At 33.7% G+C, this 12,500-nt stretch overlaps 1 protein-coding gene across 1 annotated transcript in view; it reads left to right on the forward strand.

The window, feature by feature from the left end:
- Window positions 1-12,500, forward strand: part of LOC137649783 (probable inactive 1-aminocyclopropane-1-carboxylate synthase-like protein 2) — an 18,532-nt gene that overhangs the window by 1,420 nt on the left and 4,612 nt on the right. The window contains exons 2-7 of the mRNA XM_068382728.1: window positions 2,712-2,889; window positions 4,229-4,429; window positions 6,293-6,457; window positions 7,666-7,841; window positions 9,021-9,150; window positions 10,067-10,208. Coding sequence (XP_068238829.1) covers window positions 2,743-2,889; window positions 4,229-4,429; window positions 6,293-6,457; window positions 7,666-7,841; window positions 9,021-9,150; window positions 10,067-10,208 — 961 coding nt within the window. The 5' untranslated portion in view covers window positions 2,712-2,742. The remainder of the gene's footprint in view (window positions 1-2,711; window positions 2,890-4,228; window positions 4,430-6,292; window positions 6,458-7,665; window positions 7,842-9,020; window positions 9,151-10,066; window positions 10,209-12,500) is intronic.

The raw sequence follows: 12,500 nt of genomic DNA on the forward strand, positions 1-12,500 counted from the left end.
GTTCAATCACCATACTCTACAATAATCTAAATTAAGGCATAAGACAAATAGATTTTTAGGACAAGTTTATTGTCTATTGGTAATGTATACAAATGTGGGATCATTTAGCCTCTTGAATTTTATCCTCTTTTCCATTTTTTTCATTATTAGGTTTTTAAGTCATGAGGAAATTAGATTTTTAAGATCTGCTTATTGTTTATTGGTAATGTATATATGTAGGGTCATTCAATCTCTCTTGAATTTTATCCTCATTTCCAATGTTTTCATTATTAGGTTTTATATCTTTTTTGATAGATTTCCTTGATCTCGTTTAGGAACTATTCCACTGATCTCTTGTACTGATTCCAATACACGTCCTGTTTAAATTACTGTTAATTTCTTCTTTACTTGCTTCCATATCATCCTGTAGTTGGGAGTACCTATATTGTATTGTTATATCAAACTCGTCAGATTTTTACTTCATTATTGAAATGTTTATTTTCTTGTTTAGAATTAGCTTTTCTCTCTCTTTCCTTGCATATACACAAATTTTACTTTGAGCCTTTCTAACGTCGCCTAACTTTAACTTGTTTCACAAAGTTACATCTTTAACTAAATTAACATAAAAAAAATCTACTTATTTTTTCGTTTCTCCATTTGGGCTTCTCTATGTCCTTTTCTATGTACCTATTTATAAAATAAGGTGTTCATGATTTTAAGTTTTTTCCTTCTGGAAATTCTACAAGCATGTTTCTTCTGTCATTTCTTGTTCGTATATGTTTATATATATATATATATATATATATATATATATATATATATATATATATATATATATATATATATATATATATATATATATATATATATATGTATATATATGTATATATATACATATATATGTATATATATAAATATAAATTTATATATACATATATATATATATATATATATATATATATATATATACGTGTGTGTGCGTGTGCGTGTGCGTGTGCGTGTGCGTGTGTAAGTGACGCCTTGTAATATTGAAAAATTATAAAACCATACGTTTTCTTTACAAAATATTTATTTACCAGAAGAAAAAATTCTTAAGTTCATAAACAAGTGGGTAAGGTTCAGATTTCACCCACAGAAATTTGCTTATTTACACAGAAAGTGCCCATTGAGAACATATGCTGATATTCACATACTCATGTACCTACTACACATGCTTATGTGCACACTTTAACTTGTATACATAAAGCTATTCTCGTATCTGAGTATGGCCTTGGAAGAAAATACCCCCAGCAATCATTGGCACTTCCATACTTTAACTTTAGTAGGTTGGCCAAGGCACCAGCCACCCATTGAGATACTACCGCTAGAGAGTTATTGAGTCCTTTGACTGGCCAGAAAGTACTATATTGGGTCCCTCTCTCTGGTTACGGCTTATTTCACCTTTGCCTACGCATACACAGAATAGTCTGGCCTATTCTTTCCTCATACACTTGACAACTCTTCAATTATTCTTCTCTCAAGAGGTTAACTACTGTAATTGTTCAGTGGCTATTTCCCTCTTGGTAAGGATAGAAGAGACTCTTTAGCTATGATAAGCAGCTCTTCTAGGAGAAGAACACTCCAAAATTAAACCATTGTTCCTTAGTCTTGGGTAGCGCCATAACCTCTGTACCATGGTCTTCCACTGTCTTGGAATAGAGTTCTCTTGCCTGAGGGTACACTCGGGCCCACTAGTCTATCTTGTTTCTATTCCTCTTGTTATTCTCAAGTTTTTATAGCTTATATATGAAACGTTTACTTTTATGTTGTTTTATGTAGTTTTTCCTCATTTCCTTTCCTCACAGGGCTATTTTCCCTGTTGGAGTCCTTGGGCTTATAGAATCCTGCTTTACCAACTAGGGTTGTAGCTTAGCAAATAATAATAATAATAATAATAATAATAATAATAATAATAATAATAATAATAATAATATAACAGTCCTTATAAATACGCTAAACTTGGAATCTTATTTAGTTCAACTCTCGTATTTCTTGGAAATTAGGGCCCTACTTATTTAAAACCTTTTTCATTGCTTTTATTCAACACTATTTCGTCTTCCTCGTTTCCTCCATTCTTGCATTCCTTCATATTATTCTGAATAATCTTGTTAACTAAAATATACTACATTGATACAGTTAACAATTTCAGGCTTTTTCCTTTAATGACATTTCCATACTCTCCGTTTTTTTTTTTTTTTTTTTTGTGTGTGTGTTTTATCTCATTATTTTGTTTTATTAATTCCTTGCCATATTACTTTCCACATTAAGATATCCAACTATATTCAGTCGAACAACGAATGCGTGTGTGTGTGTATATATATATATATATATATATATATATATATATATATATATATATATATATATATATACATACATATATATATATATATATATATATATATATATATATATATATGTGTGTGTGTGTGTGTATATATATTCATTTATATATAGATATTTATACATATGTATATGTATACATACATATATATATATATATATATATATATATATATATATATATATATATATATATATATATATATATGTGTGTGTATGTATGTATGTACTGTATGTAAGTATATATGTGTTTTTGGCAATGAAACACACCACCAAAAGGTTAGTAAATATCTTCCTAAGATTCATACTAATATAAACTCCTGCATTACATTATATTTACCTCATTACAGAGCATCACTTGCAAAACTCTAAAGAGGAAAGATGGCCCAGAAAGTAAATTCCGTCCCAGGAAAAGTTCCTGACTTCGTCCTTTCCAAGAGAGGCCAACATTTGGCAGATTATCAAGACTTTCTCGTCGATAATCTAAAGATAGCCAGTACTAATCCCTACAGTCAAGAAAATCCTACAGTAAGTTTATACAGACAAGGATCTCTTAGTGATGCGTTATGTAAAGTGTAATGCAAATAAGTACACTATAGTCAATTTCTTTTAATTAGGCGCATTTGCACCGACTCGCAGCGGTGCATTTTTAGCTCAGAAAAGTTTCCCGATCGCTGATTGGTTGGACAAGATAATTCTAACCAATCAGCGATCAGGAAACTTTTCCGAGCTAAAAGGGCACCGCTGCAAGTCGGGGCAAATGCGCCTAATTCTTTTAAGTAGGCGCATTTGCACCGACTCACAACGGTGCCCTTTTAGCTCGGAAAAGTTTCCTGATTGCTGATTGGTTGGACAAGATAATTCTAACCAATCAGCGATCAGGAAACTTTTCCGAGCTAAAAGGGCACCGCTGCAAGTCGGGGCAAATGCGCCTAATTAAAAGAAATTGACTATAGAAAAGTATATTGAGATTAGGAGGTATTACCCAGCTCTTTATACAAACCAGGCTCTCTTAGTGATGGATTATGTAAAGTGTAATGCATATAAGTAAACTATAGTCAATTTCTTTTAATTAGGCACATTTACACAGACTCGCAGGGGTGCCCTTATAGCTCGGAAAAGTTTCCTGATCGCTAATTGGTTGGACAAGATAATTCTAACCAATCAGCGATCAGGAAACTTTTCCGAGCTAAAAGGGCACCGCTGCAAGTCGGGGCAAATGCGCCTAATTAAAAGAAATTGACTATAGAAAAGTATATTGAGATTAGGAGGTATTACCCAGCTCTTTATACAAACCAGGCTCTCTTAGTGATGGATTATGTAAAGTGTAATGCAAATAAGTAAACTATAGTCAATTTCTTTTAATTAGGCACATTTACACAGACTCGCAGGGGTGCCCTTATAGCTCGGAAAAGTTTCCTGATCACTGATTGGTTGGACAAGATAATTCTAACCAATCAGCGATCAGGAAACTTTTCCGAGCTAAAAGGGCACCGCTGCAAGTCGGGGCAAAGGCGCCTAATTAAAAGAAATTGACTATAGAAAAGTATATTAAGATTAAGATAAATTACCCAGGTCTTGAAATTGAGGAAAATACATAATCGATTTTAAATTAGAATTTCGGGATTTATAAAACAAATTTTTCTTAAGAATTTATTTAACAATTTTTTCAAGAATAGTTATAAGAAATAAAATTGTTTAAGATACTGAATGATATATTATTTTTGTAGACTAAAACAAGAATTGAAACCTTAAGATATTATATAAGTTGAGGGTCAAAATGCTTGATATGAAATATTTTCGATGATAGAGAAAATTAATTCCTCTAATTTCTAGATATATACAATAATACCATTATTATTTCTAGGGCATTGTGAACCTAGGTACGGCAATAAACAGACTGGTGGAATCAGACTTAGCCAGCAGACTGAATCAGAAAGATTGCTTCAATTTCAGCGCAGGAAACCAACATTATTGTGATTTTACTGGCGACCAAAACCTGAAGGTTTCCATCGCTCGTTTTTTGGAAAGACACTTAAAACCTTTGAGACGACTTGAATCAGATAAGGTGAGAAGTGTACCAACCGTGTGTCACACGATCGTACATAATTCATTTTGTATATATTATGCTTGTATCTTCGCTCTTCCCTCGCACTAAAAAGAACCAGAATAAACATGTCTGCGTTTCGCCTCTGTAACATTGTCTGTCTTGTGAACATGAAAATTCCTGTTGCCTTGGGCTTTTGTATATAAAGGAGAGTGTTCTATAATAAATTAACTGCCTTCGAGTTCACAACCTTCTCTCGGCCGTCACAGTTTCTTGTTATAACAGTAGATTAAACAGTATTTAAACATTCTATCCAAGTAAATATTAAATGATTAAATTACGCTGAAATTATGACGTAATCAAAATCTATCTCATAGACTAAAAATGCCATTCATAGTGGTTTGTCATACTCTGTAGATTCTTCCATTATCTTGTTAATTACTACACAGTATTCTAGAAGTTTTATTCCATCTGTGACAAAGTTGTGGAATGATATCCATAATCGGGTAGTTGAATCAGTAGAACTTCAAAAGTTCAAAGTTGCATCAAATGTTTTTATGTTGAACAGGCTGATATAAGTCTTTTTATAGTTATATATGAATTTTCTGTTTTAATATTATTGTTTTTTTAAATATTCTATTTTAATTTGTCATTACTTCTTATATTGTTTATCTATTTACTTTTTTCCCTTTTTTTACTAGGCTATTTTTTCCTGTTGGAGCCCTTGGGCTTATAGCTTATAGCATCTTGCTTTTCCAAATAGGGTTGTAGCTTGGGTAGCAATAATAATAATAATAATAATAATAATAATAATAATAATAATAATAATAATAATGATATAGTCAGTTGTTGAAGGCCTGCTTCTTAAGACTGCCTTCTCTCTCAGTTGATTTTTTTAGACTAGGTTTCTTCTTATTCTGCATAATATGATCTTTGTAAATATATTATATATTACGGAGAGTAAACTTCTTGGGTGATACAAATTTGGTTAAGTTACTATTTATATCTCTTTTACTTGCTTTCATTTCATTGAGTAGTTAGAAGTACCTATTCTATATTGCTAGGCTAGAATATATATATATATATATATATATATATATATATATATATATATATATATATATATATATATACTGTATATATATATATATATATATATATATATATTATATATATATATATATATATATATATATATCAATAAATTTCTACCTCATAGTGGGATCGAACCCTAGCCCCTTCAAATGAAAGGCCAGGTCGCTTCCAACCACGTCATATATATATATATATATATATATATATATATATATATATATATATATATATATATATATATATATATATATGCATGTGTGTGTGTGTTTGTGTATGTGTGAGTGTATGTGCACTGGGATACCTTAACGTCGTGAAAGGGTTTGTGTATCGCCACGATCAGCAAAGCTGTACTAGTCAGACCCCTCCATACTAGGATGGTTTGTTGCGAGCATCAGACTAAACTCTCCCACCAATTTGCAGTGGCCAGTGTGGTGATCAAAACGGGCCAAACCCCAGATATGAATAAAAACATATTTGAGGCGTTTGTCGTGCGGTGAACTATAGTCCATTTCTTTTAGCGATGCATATTTGCACCGACTCGCGGCGGTGCCCTTTTAGCTCGGAAAAGTTTCCTGATCGCTGATTGGTTAGAATTATCTTGTCCAACCAATCAGCTATCCGGAAACTTTTCCGAGCTAAAAGGGCACCGCTGCGAGTCGGGGCAAATATGAATCGCTAAAAGAAATGGACTATAGTAGCGCTGTATTTGTTGTTGTTGTAGTTGTTGTTGTTGTTGTTGTTGATGTTGTGGATGGATTTAGTAAGTATATACATATTTCTTTATTCCAGATAATGATATACAATGGTGTGTCTTCGTGTCTTGACGCAATTTCTCACGTGCTGTGTGATCCAGGTGACGTGATTATCACGCCCACACCCATTTACGCCCGGATATTCACAGACGTCCACGATGCCGCCCGCTCCATTGTAGAGCCTTTGCCTTTGAGCGAAGAGGTAAGCTAAACTCTCTCTCTCTCTCTCTCTCTCTCTCTCTCTCTCTCTCTCTCTCTCTCTCTCTCTCTCTCTCTCTCAAACTTTGCAAATCCTGTGGTGTTCTAGTAATGACTGTCATCAGCATACTCCAGGTCAGCTATTTTCCTGTTACCAAGCCAGTCCAATCCCTCCATGACGATGGTAAACAACATAGGTGACAACACATTCCCTTGGAGTACTCCACTGTTCACTGGAAATTCATTTGATAGGACTCTACTAACATTAACTTTGCACTTACTATGCTCATGAACAGACTTAATCAAATTTACATATCGTCACCCTCATAAACTAACTGCCTAAGTCATTTTCTCCATTTGTTGGGAAATAAAAAAAACCTTCTCATTTCCTAATTCTTTATATCATTGTATTGAGATTCAAGCTCAAGACAATGATATAAAGAATTAGAAAATAAGAAGTTTTTTTCTGATTTCCCAACAAGTGGAGAAAATGACTTAGGCAGTTAGTTTATGAGGGTGACGATGTTCAAGATGAACTCAATAATAACGCAGGAGACTCTCTCTCTCTCTCTCTCTCTCTCTCTCTCTCTCTCTCTCTCTCTCTCTCTCTCTCTCTCTCTCTCTCTCTCTCTCTCTCTCTCTCTCTTTTTTCTCTCTCTCTCTCTCTCTCTCTCACACACACACACAAAAGATGGATATTAATGATTACAAAATGGTCCCTAGAGATTTCTTTAACTGCTTAAGAAAGAAAAGATGATGGATTGACAAGCTAAGAAAATTTGTTGGCATAGACTGGCATAGAAAGTTCATAAACATGCATGAATGGAAGGCCATGACTGAGGGTTTTTTTCTGCAGTGGAATAGTTACAGATGACGATGATGATGATAATGGTGATATATATGGTAGCCACATATATACAGTATACTGTATATATATATATATATATATATATATATATATATATATATATATATATAATATATATATATATATATGTTAGTGTGTATGTGTGTATATATATCTATTAATATATGTATATATACTGTATATGTATGGCTATATATATACAGTATATATATATATATATATATATATATATGTGTGTGTGTGTGTGTGTGTGTGCGTGCACGTGCGTGTGTGTACGCATACGTGTGTGTGTATTTGGCATATGTAAATGTCCTTTAATAAACAATTAATTCATCTCTTAACAGGAGGATGAGAACGGGGAAACATTTTCCTTGAAACCCGAGGAGCTGGAAAGAAAGATTATTTCTTTAAGGACGTCAGGGAAAAACGTCAGGTGTTTCCTACTTGTGAATCCTAATAATCCTTTAGGAGACATTTATTCAGCCGACCTCATCAAGAAGCTGCTAGACGTCTGTGCAAAGTGAGTGTACTTTTTGGTATAGGGATGAGAGTTTTCATTCATAAATAATTCACTCATTAATTCACTCTTTTGTAAGTTATGGTAACCTTTTTCTTTCTTTATTTTTTATCCTACACTGTTAAAAATTTGCATTAAAAGAACGGTAAGCGTCTGGCAACATTTATTCCAGGATTTTTACTGTTATAAAAACTGGTATATTGACGTAAAGGAGTTATATTTCAGTCACTAGCCCGTAAAATATAATAACAAAGTAAGGTAAAATTACGGTCGCGTGTATTTTACTGAAATACGGATGAGAACAGTATATTTTTACGGAGAATTTCCGATTAAAATTACAGTTTTTTCTAACATTGTAAGAACAAATTAAGTCACTAAGAATTTTTTTTTTTTTCATGGAAATATATCAATCGATACTTATCCCACCCTCAACTTGAAGATATTATGAATTCTTAGTTCTAAGTTAACTGCTATTTTCTGCCATTTAGAAAGAAGAGATTCTTTTAACATTTTGTCGGAGAATTGGTAATGTTACTCCACTATGCAAATGTGTTTATGTCAGTTCTAGTGTAGCTGATTACTGCCCAATTTCCATAACTCCCATATTATCTAAATCGATTAATGTATTTTTGCTAAACTTCTAAATAGGTATGCTAAAGGCAGTCATCTGTTCCCTAGTTTGCAATTTGGCTTTCTTAAAGGCCTTGGAGCATGTGATGCCCTTCTTACAATCTCCAATGCTGTACAGAAATCTCTTGATTGTGCTAAGGAAGTTCGTATGATTGGCCTCGAATTTAGTGCTGACTTTGACCGTGTTAATCATGAGGCCCTTGTTTTCAAACTCAAACAGTTGGAAGTGGATGGATCGTTTCTTAACATCATTATATAATATTTAAGGAATTTATTGCAAAGATTTGTTGTTGATGGGCACCATAGTGAGCATAGGAATGTGATATCTAGTTTTCCTCAGGGTAGTGTTCTTGTCCCATTACTTTTCATACTATATACGCATGCTATGTGGTTTGGTATAGAAACTAAGCTCGTTGTATGTGCAGATGATGCCAATCTGTTTGCTTCATTCACTTACATAATAATAATAATAATAATAATAATAATAATAATAATAATAATAATAATAATAATAATAATAATAATAATAATAAAAGGAAATTATCTTTTCAGGTATGAAGTTCAGTTCATTAGCGACGAGATTTATGCCCTTTCTTTGTTTGAGGGCAATCAGTTCGATAGTGTGCTGTCGTTGGACATTCCGGATCCTTCGAGGACTCACTTCCTCTGGGGATTCAGCAAGGTATGTTCTTCTGTGGGGATTCAGGAAGGTATGATCTGTTTTTGAGGATTCAGCAAGGTATGTTCTTCTCTTGGGATTCAGCAAGGTATGTTCTTCTGTGGGGATTCAGCAAGGTATGTTCTTCTCTGGGGATTCAGCAAGGTATGATCTTATGTTGGGATTCAGCAAGGTATGTTCTTCTGTGGGGATTCACCAAGGTATGATCTCGTGTGGGGATTCAGCAAGGTATGTTCTTCTGTGAGGAATCAGCAAGGTATGATCTCATGTGAGGATTCAGCAAAGTATGATCTCGTGTTGGGATTCAGCAAGCTATGTTCTTCTGTGGGGATTCAGCAAGGTATGTTCTTCTGTGGGGATTCAGCAAGGTATGTTCTTCTGTGGGGATTCAGCAAGCTATGTTCTTCTGTGGGGATTCAGCAAGCTATGTTCTTCTGTGGGGATTCAGCAAAGTATGATCTCATATGGGAATTCAGCAAGGTAGGATCTGGTGTGAGGATTCAGCAAAGTATGATCTCGTGTGGGGATTCAGCAAGGTATGCTCTTCTGTGGGGATTCAGGAAGGTATGATCTCGTGTGGGTATTCAGCAAGGTATGATCTGTTTTGAGGATTCAGCAAGGTATGATCTCGTTTGGGATTCAGCAAGGTATAATCTCCTGTGGGGATTCAGCAATTTTAATTGTTCATTACTTCTAATATAGTCTATTTTATATACAGTCGATATGCACTGTACTGCTTGGTATAATTCAATGAAAATACTTTATAACAGATTAGCCATTAGCTAGTTTTCCATTTGAGATGCATATTATTAATATTATTATTATTATTATTATTATTATTATTATTATTATTATTATTATTATTATTATCAAACCCTCATTAAAAAGATGAATTAATAAAAAATATAATCTTCGACAGGACTTCGGCTTAGCAGGACTACGAATTGGCGTCATTTACAGCTTCAGCGAGGAAGTAGTCCAGGCTCTTTCGAACCTATCAGTCTACAAGTGCACACCGCAGATAGTTCAAGAATCAGCAGCTGTTATCATCGAGGATACAGGTGCGATTGCTTGGGCATGTGTAGTTTTTTTCTCAGTATTCAAGGGGTTAGGAGAGAAATTTTCAAAGCTACAGTAATAGCCTGTATGCCCAAAATGATTAAATTGTGGAATAAATGCTTGGTTTATTATTATTAATATTATTATTATTATTATTGTTGTTGTTGTTGTTGTTGTTATTATTAACCTTATACCTATTATTATCATCATTATTATTATTATCATTATTATTATTATTATTATTATTATTATTATTATTATTATTATTATTATTATTATCCCTATTATTATTATTATTATTATTATTATTATTATTATTATTATTATTATTATTATTATTATTATTGTTAGTGTACCCAAGTCGTCAAAAAGGACATTTAAATATGTAGATAGACAGACACACACAAACGCACAAATACACACAGATACACCCCTTCTCATCCCCTTCCCCTTTCTTAACTACAACCCGCTGTTCCTGCAATTTGTGGTAGAGAGTTTTAAAAACGGTTATACTGAAGTAAAAGAGTGATATAGCGGTCACCAAATTGTAAAAGATAATAACAAAGAAAGGTAAAGTTACGGTCGCCTTTATTTTACTAAAATAAGGTTGAGAACAGTATGTTTTTTTACGGAGAATTTTCGATAAAAATTACGGGTTTTTTTTCTAACAGTTTATACTGAGTATGACTTAACGTTTAATTGAAAAAAAAAATAAATCCTCTGTTTGCTTCTTTGAGTGCATGCATACTTACACTTATGATACGTGTATGTGCATGATAGTAAAGGTATATATGTATTTATATTCATCAGTTTTATTTAAACATACTATTTTCATAGTTGAGTATTTTAGTTTGATACACCTACTAATAATTAGCTGTGTATTTAGCTACGATACACCTATAGTCCATTTCTTTTAGCGAGGCATATTTGCACCGACTCGCAGCGGTGCCCTTTTAGCTCGGAAAAGTTTCCTGATCGCTGATTGGTTAGAATGATCTCGTCCAACCAATCAGCGATCAGAAAACTTTTCCGAGCTAAAAGGACACCGTTGCGAGTCGGTGCAAATCTGCATCGCTAAAAGAAATGGACTATAGTAATAATTACTAATCGTTCACTCCTCCAACAAAGTAAGTACATAGGGCATAGATTCAACATATAAATTATAGTTCAACCAGTTTTGAAAGGTCAAATTCTGAGAGTGTCAATACTCTGGAAAGCTGAGAATTTGAGAGTGAGGAATGACAGTAATCAATTCAGTGGTGGCCAATGTCATAACGTCCCTGACTGGTGAACGCCAGACTGGGGTTCGAGTCCCGCTCAAACTCGATAGTTTCTTTGGTCGCTGCAACCTCACCATCATTGTGAGCTAAGGATAGGAGCTTGGGGGTGTCTATAGATCTATCTGCCGAGTCATCAGCAGCCATTGCCTGGCCCTCCTTGGCCCTAGTTTTGATGGGGAAGGGAGCTTAGGCGCTGATCATATGTATATATGGTCAGTCTCTAGAACATTGTCTTGCTTGATAGGGTAATGTCACTGTCCCTTGTCCCTGCCGTTCATGAGCGACCTTTGAACCTTTAAGCCTTTAAACCCTACCCACACACAAACACATACATATCTAACAATTTATATTTATCAGTCTTATTGAAATAATATTTTCATAGTTGTGTATTTTAGCATCAAATCGCCCAACAAAGTGAGTACACAGGGCATACATTCAACATATAAATTATAGTTGAACCAGTTCTGAAAGGTCAAATTCTGAGGGTGTTAATACTATGAAAAGCTGACAATTTAACAGTGAGGAATGGCAGTAATCAATCCAGTGCTTACGAATACGCAGAGAGAGAGAGAGAGAGAGAGAGAGAGAGAGAGAGAGAGAGAGAGGGGAGAGAGAGAGAGAGAGTGTGTGTGGTTGCTGTGTGTGAATGATTATCTTAATTTTGCACATGACATTTTTATACTTTTGAATATTGAACAGCTAAATTTACATCTATATCGAATCAGTGTGACTTGCGAATCCTTTTTATTTATAGGGAACGCAAATTATGCTTAGTGTAGCTGCTCAAATCCCATTCAGTGAAGATACGCTTTCCATATACATATCATTCCCTTTTTGATGGAATTTCGATTTTTTTTTTTTTTTTTTGGATTTTTTTTACTTAATATTTTTTTTTTTCACATACCCACATAAAATCATATAAAACTATTTTGAAGTCTTAAGTCAATTTTAGGGAATGTAAGTTATGTTTAGTGTAGCTGCTCAAAACCCATTCAGTGAAGATGCAGTTTCCAT

The sequence above is a fragment of the Palaemon carinicauda genome, chromosome 11, assembly GCF_036898095.1.
Source record: "Palaemon carinicauda isolate YSFRI2023 chromosome 11, ASM3689809v2, whole genome shotgun sequence".
Classification (NCBI taxonomy): Eukaryota; Metazoa; Arthropoda; class Malacostraca; order Decapoda; family Palaemonidae; genus Palaemon; species Palaemon carinicauda.